The following is a 17,940-nucleotide window of genomic DNA, read 5'->3' on the forward strand; positions in this document are numbered from 1 at the left end:
AACCCAGCAGCGTGCCATCTGCCCTTGAGCACAGACCTCGCAGCCTTCAGCTTCGCCGCTCGGTTCGGGGCAAAGGAGCCCTTCCTCCTCCACGCCCCTACAGGGTAAATTCCACTAAAATCCACTAATGTGTCAATTGTGAAGCAAGTTACAGACCTGGTGCTTGGAGAGGACCTGAGCTGTTGCTCCAGTTTGATACTCTCGCTGTCCTTTACCCAAAATGACCCCTTCTTACCCAGGATTGGGACCCTAAATCAAAGGCCTGGAGCTGTGCCCTGAATTTCCTGTGACAGCTGTGGATGGGCTTAAAAACAGGAGTTTTTGGTTGTTCCAGTGAGGAAACAGATGCAGCAGCGTGGGCCAGGACAACAAAGTTGTTCTTTCCCTGTATGAAACTCAGAACAGCTGGAGTCTGCCCAGCTTCTGGCTACTCAAAATAGAGTGTGGTACCAAGGTCTCTGCACCTGCCATCAGTTGCTGTCAAAGGAAAGACAGACAACTTGTGGGGAGATGGAACATGTTACTGCATGATCCATATACTCTGCCTGTTTTACACACTGTTTCTGGGAGAAAACATAAGAGACCAGCGCGTTTCTGCTCCACAAGTCATGTTCTTCAAGCCTGCGACTCTTCCCAGTACCGTTTTTTTAAGAAATCAATGAATCCCTCTGCATCTGCAGCACATTTGAAGCAAAAATATTAACGCTGGTGTAATTCTGCTTGGATTTAGCGTGAACACGGGCAAGACAGAGTCTGTCTGAAGGACAGGGATAACCTGTGGAACTCATCCTGATCTGTTTAGCCAGACACTGGGGAATCACACTCCTTTTGATTTTCTTTGAAGCCTTTGCTGAATTACAGCTGCAGGAGTACCAGCACAGGCTCTGGCAGCTGCCCGCAAACCTGACAGAGTGTTCAGTGCTGGTTAGACAGCTACCAAGTGTTTCAGCTTCCAGGATTACATCCCAGGGGATACTTGGGGCACGTTTTTCAAGACCACTGGTGTTACTTTGGATCAGCAAATCCAGCTAAAATTTGGGAAACACCAGCTTCGAGTTTGAAGTGGGAAGAATGGGAGATAAAAGCTGAGTCTATGTATCCCTTAACTGAAGGAATAAATTCATGGCAGAAACAGACTGAGTATGTGCAGGTGAAATTCCCCCATAGGAGTATTTCTGCAGACACAAATGTGCTTCTATCAGGATAATTTATCTTTTAAAATGCTTTTGCAGGAACAGTCTAAGGGAGACTATTTGCCATCTGGCCAGAGGCTGCCAGAGCATACCTCCAAAACTTCACTGGGTATGCAAATTCAGTGCTGTGCTTTAGAGCTCTGAATGGATCAAATTGTTAAAGAGTCATTCACTTCTGACAGGAAGCCTAAAAACTCCATTTATTTATGAGAAAACTTCACATGCAGGTGGAGAATTAGAAGAGCTCCTGTCCTTGAGCACAGAACACCCCCAGTTACAAACACTTGGCAGAGCTCCCAATGCTTTATTAATTTTGGCATCCCCTCACACACAAATCAGTAACAGTGCCAAAATCCTGTGCACTGGTCTGACAGAGATGTTATCCAGAGGTTTTTAGCGGGCAAGACGCCAGAAATGCCACGCAGAGGAGCCCTCCTGAGGGGCACATTGAGCCAAACAACCCCGTGCTGTGCCCCAGGAGTCTGTGCCTGAGGAAAGGCCCCGGGCTGGGGAGGCTCGGGCTGTTTGTGTTCTGGGCAGGCTGGGTGTCTGTCACTTGGGAATTCACTTGTTCTGGGCAGGCTGGGTGTCTGTCACTTGGGAATTCACTTGTTCTGGGCAGGCTGGGTGTCCATCACTTGGGAATTCACTTGTTCTGGGCAGGCTGGGTGTCTGTCACTTAGGAATTCATCCCAGGTTCCAGGTGCTGGACCATCCTTTCCTCCTGCTTTACGAAAGCAGCACAACTCGGTGCAGTTTGCAGCGACTCCTGCACTCCACGGAGCAGAGCTGGTTGGGACAGCAGCAGCAGCAGCAGCAGCCAGCAGCAGCAGCAGCAGCAGCAGCAGCGCTCCCTCCAGCGCCGCCCCGCTCCCCGTGCCCGCAGACAGCTCGCTGGCACCACCGTTATCACTTTTTCAGTGGAATTTCTATTGTCATGAAGTCCTCAGCCAGCGTCACTTCTTGGCCACGCAGCGCGGACTCTGCCTGCCTCTTCAGCAGGGTGACGTCCGCGTCGCCCTGCCCTCCCTGGCCAGCGGGTTTGTACCTCTGGCTGAAGTGAGTCAACACCAGCTTCTTGGCCCCACACAGCTGCGCGAATTCCGAAGCCATTGCGGGTGTGCTGTGCCCGTGCTCCCGGGCCTTGTCCTGCTGGTGTCGTCCAGTGTGGCCTCGTGCACCAGCACGTCTGCCTCGCGGCACAGCCGCGCCGCGCCGGCCCCCGGCGCCCCCGAGCAGTCGCCCAGGACGCAGATCTTCCTGCCAGGAATGGGCGCTTCCAAGACGTCAGCAGGAGAAATTGTTGCTCCATTTTCTAGAACAACTGCAGTCCCACTCTTCAGTTTCCCATACAAGGGACCCGGCTGGACTCCTGGTAGGTAAAGGCAGGAGAGCCCGTAAGTATGATGTTAATTATGGTATAATTATGTGAGTGTCAGCTTTGGAAGGACGTCACTTGAGATGTGCTAGATATAAAGCTATCTCACTGAAAAAAAGCACAACCTCAATATAAAAATCAATTGGTATTTCACATTTTTCATACAAATTAAGAGCTTGTAACACTAGCAGGACGGGTGTCTGAAGAAAATCACAGAATCCTAGGATGGCTTGGGTTGGAAGGGACCTCAAAGCTCATCCATGGGGCAGGGACACCTTCCACTGTCCCAGGTGATTCCAGCCTGGCCTTGGACACTTCCAGGGATCCAGGGGCAGCCACAGCTGCTGAGGGAAACTATATAAAAACCCCCCACTTATATTCTTCATATTAAAGTCAATAAAGTGACACAAATACACTGGCCATTGTTTTCCTGACAGCCACGCTGAGCTGTTTAAACTTTGGCACCTGAACTTGTTTGCTCTTCCCAGCATGGAAATGGTCTGTGGTATTACCTGGCACCCGTGTTACACACCAGCTCAGAGTGCTGCACGGGGGTCAGCCCCCAAAATGCCTTCGACAGAAAATGGAAAACTGAATTAAAACAGACCACGGGCAGAGACAGCAGCTCTGCTTTGCTAGAACTCGTAGGAAGGTGGTCATAAAAGAAGTAAAAAGAGGAGAAATAAGTCACAGTCGTTACCAAGGTCTTTCAGTTTCTGCACGTTGAGCCTCCCAGGCCGGGGCTTCTCTTCCAGCACGAAGCCGAAGGAGGGGATGCGGTGGAAGAGGCGGAACGCTCTCACAACCAGCTGCTCATCCTCCACCAGCAAGTAGGAGTCTTCTCCTGGATCCAGGTGCAGAACTCTCCCTGGAGGTCCCTGGCGAGTTGCCTCGTCTCTGTCCAAGCCAGAAAAGTCCTTGAATTCTTCTGCGGGGCACTGGTCCGGCGTAGGGACGAGCTCGTGGACAGTGTAGGGAAAGAGGAGCTGTGAGTGGGACAGCTCCAGACTCCTCCACAGGAAGCTCCGTAGTCCCAAGGGCCCATAAATATCCACAGGTGGCTTGTTGGGGTCAGCGTTACTCTGGAGGCTGAGCGTGCACAGCAGCCCAGGAAGTCCAAAGAAGTGGTCGCCGTGAAGATGAGTTATGAAAATCTTGGTAATTCTGGCTGTTGATCAGAACAGGAAAAGATAAAACCAGGGAAAGACAGGAAAATAAACTGTGCAACAACTTGGAAATGATCACTGTTTGGCAAGACGTTTGAAATAAGCAGGGAGGGAAATTAAAATAAAGCCAGTGTTTAACAAACAAATCCCAACCCAAAAGGTGTTTTTTCCCCATCCCTTCCACACAAGGTTTATTTTGATTTGCCAAGAGAAGGCTGCAGAGATGCAAGCTTGAGTTCCTTCTAAGCCAGGTAATCTACAAGCACGGAATGGGACCGGCTGCTGACATCTGCCACGTGAGATGCAAAGAAGTGCTAGGAAGACTCTGAGCTTAAATCCTACAGGGAAACTGCAGACTAATGAGGAACACAATGTGGAATTTGTGTTGCTCCTCCTTTTGACTCTACCACGTGAAATGAACAAAATTTAAAAAAAAACCCAAACCAGCATGTAGTTTTGATTTCGGAGTTTCCTAAGAGGCAAGAAGGCCACCGTTCCTGACTGGTTTGTTTGAAACGAGTGACAAGCTGCACTGGAAATGGCTGGGCTTCCTTTCGTGCCTGAGCTGTGTCACCCCTGCCCTTGCTGGGTTGGAAGAGCCCAGGACCTTCTCTCACTGCAGACACGTGTACTTTAATCGAGCTGCCTCCATCTCCTCTGCTGAGTTCCCACTTCCACACGGCAAGACACTTCCTCCAGCACCTGCTGGGACCGAGCCAGAGGAGTGACAGAATCTCCTTTTGTTTTAAGATGAATTTATTAAAAATCAGTTAATTTCATAGAAATTAGTCTATCTACCTGTCATTAAATTCCCTGATAGCTTCAGAGCTTGGAGGAGCAGGATCCTGTTCTGTTTGTAACTCACAATTCATTACTGGGGAGACAGAGTCAGCTCCTGCCACTGCGGACTGTGAAAGGAGTGACTGGAGGTGAGCTTTATTTCTGATTTACTTGCCAAAAAGTGGAAGTTACCCCAAATACACACAGCCCCGCTTGAAAAGAAACATTTACCCACAGGAAGACTGGTGGCAGGTTTCGCTTAGAGCAGCCTCCAGACGAACAACACAGCGCTCCTGCTCCAAGCTGCTCTGTGGTGCCAAGCCCGAGACATTAACTCAGGGAAGCTTGGTTCTGGAAGGCAGTTCTCCACCAAGGGGCAATCAGGGATTGCTGCAGAGCAGGTTCAGCAGCAGCGTTGCAGTATCCGTGCTGTAACACGGCAGCTGCCGCCCAAAGCAGCCCCCTCCGGTGCTCGCGCTTGTTCCTCCGCATTCAAACACCACGAGGTGCTCCAACGAGGACAAAGCACTTCGTTTAACCTCACGAAACCTCTCCCCCTCCCTCACCAAAACGCCTTCCCACAGCACCAACCTGCTCTGAGGTGGCTCCTCATGAGCTGTGTCTGCGTCCCCTCCCCGCAGTCGAAGAGCCAGCACTGCCCTTCCCTGCGCAGCACCAGCGCCGACGCTCCCCGGGCTGGGGAGGGGTAGGCTGAGCCCGTGCCCAGGAAGGTGATATCCAGAGACATCCCGAGGCTGGGAAGGCACCTGCAAGAGAGATCTGGAGCTGCGGGGCGTCAGGTGCTGATCTCTGCTCCCTGAGACAGGGACAGCACAGACTGGAGCTGTGCCAGGGAGGTTTAGGTTGGAGATCAGGGAAAGGTTCTTCCCCCAGAGGGTGCTGGGCACTGCCCAGGCTCCCCAGGGAACGGGTACGGCCCCGAGGCTGCCAGAGCTCCAGGAGCGTTGGGACAGCGCTGCCAGGGATGCCCAGGGTGGGATTTTGGGGTGTGTGTGCAGGGCCAGGGGCTGGAATGGATGATCCTGGTGGGTCCCTTCCAGCTCAGGAGATTCTGTGATTTGATGTCTTTACACAGGGAAACCAACAAACTTTTTTGTTTTAAATGAAGGCATCCTCCACAGTTCAGTGTGAGGATCAAACTCCCTTTCCCTTAAAACATAAAAATAAAACCTCCCTGGAGCATGGTATGACAACACATTATTTACCAGCAGAGATTTCCTTTTCATGTCGGTGGAAGATTGCAAGCACACGGCCCAAGCACAAGGCCTTTGTGGATTACCAGGGAAAACACCCCTATCCAGCTGGAACAGCTCTGATCTCCAGTCCCACTGTTATTTTATTTCCTCTGAGCTCTGTTTAAATGTTGAGTTTTCCTGCACGAGCCTTCCCTCCAGGAGCCCTTTCAGAATGACTATCGCCAGTCTCTGCTGACATTCCAACAGCAGCCCCGGATTTCGGGAGCGGGCAGCCCAGAAACACGGAGAGGGAAGGGTCACTTCCCTCAGAACAAGTTTGGAGACCACGAGAGGTGGGAGTGACCCGAGGGCACAGGCCAGGGAACACCTGTTTCACCCTAAATATCTGTACCCTAGTTGTTGATGTATCAGTGATAATGTCTAAATGAGGAGCCTGGCTGGTTTGCAGGGGCCAGACAGCCTCTGGAAAACTGCGCCAGGAGCAGAATGTCCCTGAGGACAACCATGCGGTGCCCCCTCACCTCATGGAGTGTGCTCTCTCCAGCATTAAGTCTTCCCAGAATTTGTTCCTGTCTTGTCTTCAGGAGAATTTAAAGCTCCAGGTGCCTTAACATCTTTCAAAAGATTTCTCACGTTTAGTTGTTTTTAGAGGAGTTTCCACAACCTTCCATTTCTTTTTTCCCTGTGAGGGTGGGGAGGCCCTGGCCCAGGGTGCCCAGAGCAGCTGCGGCTGCCCCTGGATCCCTGGCAGTGTCCAAGGCCAGGCTGGATGGGGCTTGGAGTAGCCTGGGGCAGTGGAAGGTGTCCCTGCCCATGGCAGGGGAGGAACTGGATGGGCTCTGAGGCCCCTCTAACCCAAACCATTCTGCGATTCTGGAATTTTAAAACGAAGCACTCTCTTCCCTGGTGGGCTTGCAGGGTCCTCCGAAGCACGCCAAGGTGCAACCTGACCTTGGGGGCTCAGGGGGAGCAATGATTAATGTCCATCACACCCCCAGAAGCGGAAATAAACACTTTGCAAATGCAAATATTTGCATTTGCCTTTTCTTTTGTGTAAAACCATGGAATCATACAAGAATTGAATGGTTTGGGTTGGAAGGAACCTTGAAAATACTTACATTCCACCCCCTGCCATGGGCAGGGACACCTTCCACTGTCCCAGGCTGCTCCAAGCCCCATCCAGCCTGGCCTTGGGCACTGCCAGGGATCCAGGGGCAGCCACAGCTGCTCTGGGCACCCTGGGCCAGGGCCTGCCCACCCTCACAGACAGCAATTCCTGCCCAATATCCCATCCAGCCCTGCCCTCTGGCACTGGGAAGCCATTCCCTGGGTCCTGTCCCTCCATGCCTTGTCCCCAGTCCCTCTGCAGCTCTCCTGGAGCCCCTTTAGGCGCTGCCGGGACCGACCTCCCCTCAGCCAACCCCGGCTCCGCCCGCGTTTCCCGGCCCGGGCTCGGGGCATGCGGGACACAGAGCGGGGGCCCGGGGACTCGGGGATGGGGTACCGGGGCTCGGCCAGGCCCGCCCCGCTCCAGGCCCGGCCCCAGCCCCGCTCCAGGCCCGGCCCCAGCCCGGTCCGGCCCGCTCCCGGCCTACCTCCCCCGGCGGCGTCAGGCGAGGCCGGCGAGGGGCGGGCGGGGGCGGGCGGCGGGAGGGGCCGTGAGGGCAGAGCCCGCCCCGCGGCCCGGGCTCTCGGGTGCGGGAAATAGGGGAGAGTAAATTGCTTCTTGGAATTGATTATATCGAAAAAGACCAAGTGCTGGAGCTGCACTTGGGCCAAGGTGACCCCCGGGATCAATCCAGGCTGGGATGAGCAGCTGGAGCAGCCCTGGGAGAAGGACCTGGGGGTGCTGTGGGGGAGAGCTGGACCTGAACCCCCCGTGCCCTGGGCTGATCCCCAGCGTGGGCAGCAGGGCAGGGGGATTCTGCCCCTCTGCCCCGCTCAGGGGAGACCCCACCTGCAGAGCTGCCCCAGCCCTGGGGAACAACAGCACAAGGACCTGGAGCTGCTGCAGCCAGTCCAGAGGAGGCCACCGAGATGCTCCAGGGCTGGAGCCCCTCTGCTCTGCAGCCAGCCTGGGACAGCTGGGGGTGTTCAGCTGCACAAGAGAAGGCTCCAGGGAGAGCTCAGAGCCCCTGGCAGGGCCTAAAGGGGCTCCAGGAGAGCTGCAGAGGGACTGGGGCCAAGGCCTGGAGGGACAGGACACAGGGAATGGCTTCCCAGTGCCAGAGGGCAGGGCTGGATGGGATATTGGGAAGGAATTGCTGTCTGTGAGGGTGGGGCAGGCCCTGGCACAGGGTGCCCAGAGCAGCTGTGGCTGCCCCTGGATCCCTGGCAGTGCCCAAGGCCAGGCTGGACACTGGGGCTGGGAGCAGCCTGGGACAGTGGAAGGTGTCTCTGCCCATGGCAGGGGGTGGCACTGGATGGTCATTAAGGTTCCCTTCCAACTCAAACCATCCTCTGATTCCCTGATTCTATGAAAAGACCTTAAAGATCATCACATCCAACCATTTACAAAGCCCCTTGGCAAAGGGACTTGTTCCAATCCTGGATAGGTCAAGCATTTTTTTTTTTCAGAATAAAGAACATCAGGCACGACTTAGGCAAAGGGAATGCGTTTTACTAAGAAAATAGAAGACCGGAACACACATTTCAATAGAGTTACAACATTATAAAGTAGGAAGAAACTCCCAACCATTTCACATTTTACATACAGTTTTAGTTTCAGCTGAGCAATGACCCTCCCAGGCACGGCCAGCCCTGCACACATCAGGCTGGAGCTGTTCTCACAAGCGCCCCGGCAGGCTTACATTGATTTGCGTAAGGGAGATATGCGTAAGACAGAAATAAATGTAGATTATTTTGCTGTTTTGTTGACAAACCAGCCATCTTCAGTCCTAAGAGTATTTTTATTCCTATAAAAATTCCTATATAGGAAAGATCTACTTGAAGGACGGATGAGCCAAAGTCAATGGTACGTGGAGAGCTGGCGAGTTTGGGGAACACGAGTGCCCAGCACAGGGCTCCCGCAGCAGGAGCAGGATGTCTGATGACAGAACTCTTTCCTCCAGCTGCAGCCACAGCCCGTGGTGCCACCAGCTCCGTGGGTCAGTGCCATCACCACGGAGCGCTGCGGCCGGGAAGCGGCGGGGCAGCGCAGGTTCGGAGCTGTGCTGTCCTCGCTGCTCGCCCCGAGAGTGCTGATACCACATCACTGCGGCTCTTGGGAGCAGGTAGGGAGGGCAGGGGAGGTCCACACAGAGTTAGAGGTCCCTGCAGCCGCAGCAGCAGCAGCTGAATTGCTTTGCTCAGATTCAGCTGCCAAGCCAGTGCAATCAGAGCTTTGCTCTGGATCTCCTCCTTGCTCCAGCATTCCATGTAACACCAGTCCCTGCCTGCTGCACGTGGCTGTTACGGGATGGGGTAGCAGTATGTATCATCCTAAAGAGTCCAGAAATGATAGTGGTTTCTTCAAGGCAGTGAGACAGCATCCAAACCGTTCTTACACTCTGCTCTGAGAGTCTGCAGGTACCTCTCTGTGACTGGCAGAGGAGCTCAGCTCTGCACCTCTGCAGCCCAGAGAGCCCTGAGCCAGTGAAAAACAGCCTGGGCTGCCTGGGGCCCAGAGTCAGCTGAACTAAAACACAGGGTTGGACCTGTACAGCAGTGATCCCCACTCTCCCACAGAACAGTCACCACGAAGGGCTGCTAAGGAGAAACTAAAAGGTGTACGGTTCATCTTCGCAGGTACTACCAGAGGAGTGTGACAGAGTTACTTTATCCCCATAAAACAGCGTGCTGGAAACAACAGTACAGGAGGAAGACACGCACCTACCACAGGAAACCTGTTACACACCACTCTGCAGGTACAGTGCCGCTTTGTTTGAGGCTTGGAAAACAAACACAACAGATGAGGATGCACCACTGTTCACAAACGTAACCGAGAACTCGTGCCACGGGTCACACTGGGGGTTAAAATCTATCAGACACAACATTTCCACAGACTTCTACACGTCACGTTGGCACCTGGGCAGAGGCTTCAGGAACACACAAACCCTTGTAACATCTTTGAACAAAAACACACGTATTTGATAAAGAAAGGCTGTGCTTCATTAGCTACCTTTACTATCCCCTAAACATTTCTACTGGCTGCTGCCAAGAGGCTCAGTCCTGCTCCTGTTGGTTTTAAGGAGGCAAGCGTTGGACAAATCCTGGGAAAGACTGACCTCGGTGGAAGTTCCTGATCCTCTCAGAAGGGTTCTGCACACCCCAGGGAGACATGGAAGGCGGTCTTTCATACCATGTGGAGGGCAAGTCACCAGGGCGGTGTGACAAGCTGCAACACTGGTGGTGCTTTAGGTGATGTGTTTTTTTAACTTACACTGTGTAACATTACAAAATGCATCCTTGGTGACACCTGTTTCCCTTTGCATACTGTCTGGGAGAATTTTCTGTACAGGTAAGGATCAGTAAATATTTTGAGGAAGCCAGCAAACAGACAAAAATCATGTTAAGTAGAATATGAAAAAGGAAACTGTGGTTCCCTACTAGGCAGCAAGATTAGCAGTTGTAATTAGTTCAAGGATTAATTGTACCTGAAGAAAAACTGAACATGAATCTATGTATCTTAAAATTCTATGTATCCAAAAAAAAAAAAAAAAATTCTGGAGAAGATGAAAGAGGGAGTGAAAATGGACTTAAAACTCTTGAGAGCTGACAGGTTACCTGCTGCCAACAGGAAACAGTGGCTGCACGTCAGAAGGAAAATCCCACCGCGTCCACACTGCGAGCTACACGGATGCACAGAGCCTGGCCAGACAAAGCCCAGGAGCGAGGGCAGGGAGCAGGTCGGAGCGGCACCACCCAGCTGCAGTGATGGCACAGACGGGGGACAGACTGCTGAGCTCCAGCACAGCCCCGCAGCGCCGCGCTGCTCCTCGCTGCAGCCCGCGGGGCTGCCGAGCACCGCTCTGCCCTCGCCCGTGCAGTGGGATTTACAGAAACATTACTTGGGAAAATCCCGCTGCCCGCCAGCTCCCAACAATCCCTCTTGGCATCTGCTTAAAGACGGCAGGGAGCCCGTGCCAGGAAGGGAAAGGACTGCGCAGAACAGGCACCTTCCCTCAGCCCGACGGCAGCCACGGCGGATCCCCCCGCGGGAGCTCCCTTCGGGAACCGGGATCACCCCTGCCCGGAGCAGGAGCCACGCTGCTTTCCCGAGCTCCAGCTGCTCCTGAGTGCTACCAATGGCCACTGGTTACACACAACAGCTGCCATCCTTGCCTGAAAATAAAGTAATCACACTGAAGGGGTGGACGTGGATCTTTATTTCCTATTTCCCAGAGCTAGGGACGGAGCCCCTGCCTCTGATCGCTCTTAGCTGGGACATGAGATGGGGGCATTGGGTGTTTTTGTTACTCATCTGTCTGACTGGACTGTTGGCAGAAGGGAGGGAGTGTGTGCTCCCAGTACACTGGAATCCTACGATGCAGAACTCCACTGGCACAACACAGCAGGCTTCAGATAGAGCTGAATTTTCAAAAGGCAAAGATAATTCATACATTGAATAAATAATTCCTTTTTTTTTTTCCCAGTAAGATCACTAATTTAAATACAAAAAAACAAGGCATAGCAAAAATAGATGAAAAAAGCACTCCTTGTAAAAACATCCTACGTGTGTGTTGGCGTCTTTTGTACACGTACTTGCAAGTGCAAGTTCCTGTCCGTGCACACCGCCCGACCGAGCGGCGCAACACTTCGAGCCCCACCACACAACACTTTACCACAGCTTGAACACCACAGTTTTTTCCCCACGACACTGTTTTCTGTGTTTATATAATCAGTCTTCTTTCCCACTTGGGCAGAGCCTTCCCAAAGTTTACTGTTCTTTGTATGAATGTAATTTTGAAGCCAGAGATGAGGCTGTAGGCGCCTAAGGGGGCACCGAGACCATTGTCCCGGCTCTGTCCTGGCCTGTTCTGTGGAGGCTGCATCTTCCTATCTAACTGAGGATAGGAGAGCAGTGCTTGCCATGGCTACATCCTGAGCAAGCTTTACTTTATCTCTTTGGGTTTTGGCTTCACGTTTGCAGAACGGCCCTGGCACAGCCATCTATGTATCTATTTATTTACTGCTGTCCTTCCCCTGCCGTGATGCAGCGACCCGTGGAACAGCTCAGTATCTTTATTGCTGTTCCTGACATATCGCTGTTCTCGCTGCAGAGACCACGTTCAGGGAAGTCACAGCCTGTGGCCATCACTGGTGTCCTTGCCTGCCCCTGCAGAGTGAGGAGGGCACTTCAGCCTCGTCCCAGTGGAATCAGAGGGAACGTACACTGCGGTGTCTGCAGCAAACGGGCAGTACTACCCCTGGCAAGGAGAAACTCAACTGGAAATTTCTGTTTGCACACAAGGATGCTGACAAACTAGACCTGTAAATGGAGTAAGTTGGAGAGATCAATACAGAGGTTGTAGGCACTGCATCTTTTGAGCCCCTGAGTACAGGGGACTGAGACCACAGGAAAGGTTCAGTCAGACTCGGGTAAATAGCTGCCTGACAACCACTTCTGTTCCAGCTCCATCAGCTGCCTACGGGGTGCTTGTTGGAAGTGAGTCCACTTCGGGGCTCTCGAGTCAGCAATGTCATAAAACATCACACAAGAGTCTTTTCATGAGAACAAGGAGATGCAAGGGAGAAAACAACCTGGCATAGAAGAAATGGAATCTCGAAAAATTTAAAAATTAAGTAAAAATCCTTTGGTACATCATCTTGCAGTCCATTGTGTAAAATCTCTAAAAGATTTCCATAAATTACTTCAGGTCCTACCTTTACCCGGTAAAACTCTTCCTGCAGCAGCGTGGCCTTGTTTCTAAAAGCTACTAAGTGATTAATATTATTTTCAGGCTTCCCAAGGATAATTTGAACTAGTTCACATTTTTCCTGAGAACAGATTTCATGGAGTGATGAAAACAAAACTGCAAACTTTGCTGCAGGCTCCGCAAGTGTACATCTCGCTGCTCCTCAAGGAAACAGCAGCCAATGCCACAAGGATGTCTGGACATGGGCATCTCTAAACATTAAACAAAAGAGAAAGCCCATCAGACCCTTAAAGTTGTCTTTAACTGTCCTTTTTTTATACTTTTTTTTTTTGACAAGTGGTCTCCCTCGATGTCTCAGCTAATGCAGCGTGACAACACTAGGACAATCACAAGACTGATTATTAAAGGCAGAAATAAGTCATTCTGGAAATCAGCAGATTAGAGTGATTAGAGAGCTATAGTTCATCATCAAATGCATGTAGCTAAAATATCCCAAATGGAATTCTTCAGTGTGGTGCTGGCTCTAAGCTAGAAATGCAATGTCATTATTTAAATTCATTTTGGAGGGCTCTCTCATCCCTGTGGCAGATGCCACCATCCATACAGTTTGTCAGGTACTTGGGAGAAAACAGGTGAAAAACAGAGTATAAGGGGGGGGGGGGAGGGAAAGGGCAATGAAATGAGCGCAAATAAATTAGAGGAGTCAAAGATCATTATTGAAGTTGGTCTGAGAAAGGGATCCCTGCAGAGTAGAAGGAACTGCCTGAGGAGTGCGATGCCGCGGTGCATCAGTGCACCTTGGACTCGGGCCAGTCGTACACATCCGGCATGAAGGACTCGTACTCGTAGGTCCAGACCTTGGAGCGGATGTAGTGGTTCTTGTTGGCGGGCTCGGGGTAGTGGAAAGCCATGTTGTTGGCGTACAGGAACTCCATCACCTGGGGAGCGAAACCAGCACTGCTCTGCGCCTGCTGCACGGACACAGCGCTCACCACTCACGCAACAGCGGTGGGAACACCAGCGCCTCCTTACAGCCCCCAAACGGCTTAGCTAGGATCTGAAAACCTAACTTCAGGAACCAGAGGGGCATTGTTCCGGCCCATCGCCACTGCCAAGCTGAAGCACCCAAAGAACGGAACGTTTTTATAAGCGCCTGTTACTGCAGGCACAAAGAACCGGGTGTTTTGTGCCCAAGCACCTCGTGTTCAAGGGTCATACCGTGCAATGCTGCAGGTTAATGTACACATAAACCACTTTTAGTACAGTGCAATTTCATGTTTCACACTCACCTTGACAGCAATATAAATAGAAACTTCCCTGATATTGGACAGCGGAGGGTAAAGTCTTCCTTGCGCAAGCTCTTCATCTGTCAACTGTTCTGCCAATGCCTGAGTTAGAAAAACAAACACTTTTCATTTACTGTGCCCCAAAAGTGACTAATGACATGCTGGAACACCTGAGAGAATCAAGCTGCAGCGCTCTTAGTGCCAGAGTGTTCCCAAAGCACTGCAGTAAGGCAGTCAGCCTCCTGAAATTCTCAGTCTGTGGAGCTGAGAGCCAGCACGCTGTGACTGTAAGCATTTAGCAAAACGAGCTCTGGTGTTTTGGAGGATGAATTCCCCCCACAGCCGTGGAAGCTGTAGGAGCACTGCCCGTGTGCCTGGTGGCTGATCCCCAGACACTCCGGTGTGGAAGGTGCTCCTGCTCCAGGGTGGACAGGCAGGAGGGGACGGGATGCTGGGGGCTGCAGTGGGAGCTACAGAACCCAGGCAGGGCAGGGCAGGGCAGGGGGCAGCCACAGCTACGAGGCTGGGGAGCAATTTACACAGGGACACACTTCCTACTTAACCAAAGCTGCAATGGAACCTGATTCTTGTCACAACTCTGTTTGATCAAAACACCTTTTTTTTTTTTTTTCCATTGTGGAAGGATAAGCCAACAGAAATCAAACAGGAAACCACTGTGTTTCACCAAGATTTGAGAAAAGTGCCCATCAAGCCATCCCTGTCGTGTCAGAAGCCACGGCTTGCTCTGCCCCCAGACTTACCTTGGCAGCCTCTAGGAAAACCTTATCACTAATGTGCCGGACACTGCTGAGGATCACAGCCAGAGCCACGCCTACAAGGAAATTAGTGCCAATCAGGGCCACATCAGTTTAAAATATGCAGCCTGCTGCCGAGAAGCTGCAAGTCACCAGGAGCATTGCTCTTGAAAACCTTCCCGTAGCTTTCTGCACACACTGTGAGAGAGTCATAGGCTGGCTCGGGTCGGAGGAGACCTTAAGGATCACCTTCCACGCTCACAACACTATTCCCATGGGAGCAGCCATAGTAGCTGGCTCTTAGAAGGGGCTGGAGCTTAGCTGCTCAGGGCAGAATGGGGAAGGCACAGAAACATCCCCAGTGCTACTTTTCTACCCCCATTGTGCAGATATAACTTTAAGAACTTTTAACTTCGAGGATTATTAACATAACTTCAAGTGCATATTAACATTTATTTTCTCCTTTCCTCCCCAAACAAGCAGAAGAACCCACAGTGCAGCAACTTCCAAAGCCTTTAATAACACCCTTCTGTTTTCTTAGCAATATCCAGCTGGGTTTGCTCTCTGTGTCGCACATGGAGCTGCACGTGCCCAACATCCACCCTGAACTGACTGTTCAATCATTCACTTTTCACCCAAGTTCTCAGCTCCAAATGCTGGCAACATCTCTTCGTGCTGCCTCACGAACTGTGCCTCATGCAGCGAAGGGACCCAAGAAAAGGCGCAGGTGGCCCAATCTTAAAGAGATTAAACAGCGACAGTTTTATTTATTACCTGGAAAAATGTAGGCATTGTTTCCTTGGCCTGGTTTGAAGGTTCTTCCATCCTTCAGAGTCACCAGCTCGAAGGGACTGCCGCTGGCAAACAAGCAGCGGCCCTGGCAAAAGGAAGGACGGATCAGGCTGCTGCTGGAGCGCCAGCAGCAATCCGAGAGCCAGGCACCAGCAGCCAGGCCGGGCCGTGCAGCTCCCACAGCTCTGTTTGTTTAATCGCTCGTTGCTGACCCAGAGGAGCTCCTCACACCGGAACGAGGAACGCGCGCGATAGTCGCTACCGCAACCACGGCCGCCGGCCAGGAACCACAGGGACCCTGCAGATGGGTGACAATGGCCCCTTTCAAAGGAGACCGGAGCAGAAGTGGGAATAAAAGTGGGAATAAAAGGTCACTTTCTTACTGGAGGGGGGGAGGCAGAGGGAGGAACTGCTGTATCAGGCCTCTGTTGCCGAGAGCTACGAGAGCAGTGAGTAACGCGGTTTGCTTACCCTTCCTTTGGAAACGCCTTTGATTGGCACAAAATACTAAAACATATCTGAGTGTGAACCACACCCTCTAGATAAATGACCCTCTTCTCAAGCAGGAAAGCCACTGAAAGCAAAAAAATCTTGACTTTCCTTTGAGTAACAGATTTAAGAAGATCAGTTTAAAACCTTTGGGGCTCCCCAGGACCACTATGTTTGAAAACAAATTATGGAAGGAGCTGAAGGCTCTGGAACCGTGTTTGAATGCCAGGGCACAGCCACAGCAAGAGCCTTTTTGTGCAGGGAGCAAAGCAAATGGATGCACCGGAGGACAGGACCAAAAGACAAAGCAAATTAGAAGGCAGCAGAAGCCCACGGAATACACAGGGGCAGCTAAAGCCTCTTACAGGTGCCATCTAGTGGGAAAAAAACACGGAACGAAAGGCTTGCGATGGTATCTTTGTTTCCTTGCTGCCTCTAGTGCAGCCTGAGACTTCACCCCAGCCAGGATCACGCTGCTCCCGAGGCCGGGAGACACACGGGGTGACAGCTCTGATCCCTAATGGCCTGACAAACTCTGTTAGTTTCATGACAAAGCAAGCGGAGCTGGAGATTTTCAGGGACTCACAGAACAGTCAGGGTTCTGGAGTCCATTTCCTAAGTAGTTACTGTATCTTGAAGGGAAAAATATATTTTGAAGGGCAAGCTATGGGTCAACTGAGTACATGTCAGAGAGCCGAAGAGCATCATGGCAACAAACAGCAGAACTGCAGGAAAGTTTAAAGAGACAGAAACACTTCAAAATGTATGAGTAAAGACTGGAACAAAACTACACCCGCTCATTTACTGACCAGCAGTGCTTAATTGTCCAAATAACCCATGTGTACAAATAACCAGAAATACAGAAAATCATGAATAAAGGAACATACGGATCCAACACAGAAAAAAACCCCAAAGATCTTCTCTGCACTGGGCTCAAACTTTGTGAACACCGCTGTGCTCACAGAGCTCCTGCAGGGAAGATGCCCCCACCCCTGACCCCAGGGAGCAGTGTCCTGCTTCTGCTGCCGACAGTGACAAGCACCCCGAGGTGCAGCTCCTTGGGGCTCAGCACGCAGCCGTGGGCAGAGCCAGCCTCTCGCCTTACAACATCTGCTGATAGTCTATAACAGGTGCAAAGCAAAAATCAGGCTGATTCCCCCTCTAATTGTGCTCCTGGCCTCCTGCAGCTAGAGATGGCAGCAGTTCTTACATCTGTTTATGCCAGCTGAAGTCTTGGCTGCATGACTAACTCTTGTTTACCTTCTATCCAAGATACTGGAATTCATACACTGAAACACTGCCCAACTCACTGCTCTGGTTAATGCAAGGTATCTGAGAGATACTGGACCATCTTAATTCAAAAGTTTGTCCAGAGCAGGGGACAGCAGGGGAAGGGGCTGGAGCCCCAGGAGCGGCTGAGGGAGCTGGGAAGGGGCTGGAGAGTTCCTGAGGGAGCTGGGAAAGGGGCTCAGGCTGGAGCAAAGGAGGCTCAGGGGGGACCTTGTGGCTCTGCACAAGTCCCTGACAGGAGGGGGCAGCCGGGGGGTCGGGCTCTGCTGGCAGGGAACAGGGACAGGAGGAGAGGGAACGGCCTCAGGCTGGGCCAGGGGAGGCTCAGGGTGGACAGCAGGAACAGTTTCTCCATGGGAAGAATTGTCCAGCCCTGGCAGGGGTTGCCCAGGGCAGGGGTGGAGTCCCCATCCCTGGAGGGGTGTAAAAGCCGTGTGGATGTGGGACTTGGGGACACAGGTCAGTGGTGGCCTTGGCAGAGCTGGGAACGATTGGACTCATGGCCTTGGAGGGCTTTTCCAACCCAGATGATATGCTGTTAAGAGATAAGATCCAGACTTTGTCCAGAGACTGCTATTCCAGAGCTCCCTCTGGGCTGCAGATCTCCGTGGCAGGAGCTCCCCCGAGCCAACGGGCCCAGAACATGGAAGAGAATCTGGGTGTCAGATGGGGACAGCGGAGTGCCACCTCCCAGGGGACACTGCCACTGCTGGGGCTGTACTGCTGGGAACTGAGCCCCACTGACGGTGCAAGGGAGGCGTTCACAGTCTGCACCA

The 17,940-nt window shown here is 52.1% G+C and overlaps 2 protein-coding genes across 2 annotated transcripts in view; both read right to left on the reverse strand.

Annotated features, from left to right (window-relative positions):
- Positions 1 to 1,361: 1,361 nt before the first annotated feature.
- ELAC1 (elaC ribonuclease Z 1) lies at positions 1,362 to 6,461 on the reverse strand. The gene is given in 5 exon segments (XM_039567622.1): positions 1,362 to 2,350; positions 2,353 to 2,565; positions 3,272 to 3,739; positions 5,109 to 5,284; positions 6,256 to 6,461. Coding segments are annotated over 5 exon segments (1,131 nt in total). The 5' UTR covers positions 6,282 to 6,461; the 3' UTR covers positions 1,362 to 2,102.
- A 1,872-nt stretch (positions 6,462 to 8,333) lies between these two features.
- Positions 8,334 to 17,940, reverse strand: part of ME2 (malic enzyme 2) — a 34,603-nt gene continuing 24,996 nt past the window's right edge. The window contains exons 13-16 of the mRNA XM_039567105.1: positions 15,368 to 15,470; positions 14,600 to 14,670; positions 13,842 to 13,940; positions 8,334 to 13,490 (exon numbers count right to left, since the gene is read on the reverse strand). Of these exons, the coding sequence (XP_039423039.1) occupies positions 13,341 to 13,490; positions 13,842 to 13,940; positions 14,600 to 14,670; positions 15,368 to 15,470 (423 nt within the window). The 3' untranslated portion in view covers positions 8,334 to 13,340. The remainder of the gene's footprint in view (positions 13,491 to 13,841; positions 13,941 to 14,599; positions 14,671 to 15,367; positions 15,471 to 17,940) is intronic.

The sequence above is a fragment of the Corvus cornix genome, chromosome Z (assembly GCF_000738735.6).
Source record: "Corvus cornix cornix isolate S_Up_H32 chromosome Z, ASM73873v5, whole genome shotgun sequence".
Taxonomy (NCBI): domain Eukaryota; kingdom Metazoa; phylum Chordata; class Aves; order Passeriformes; family Corvidae; genus Corvus; species Corvus cornix.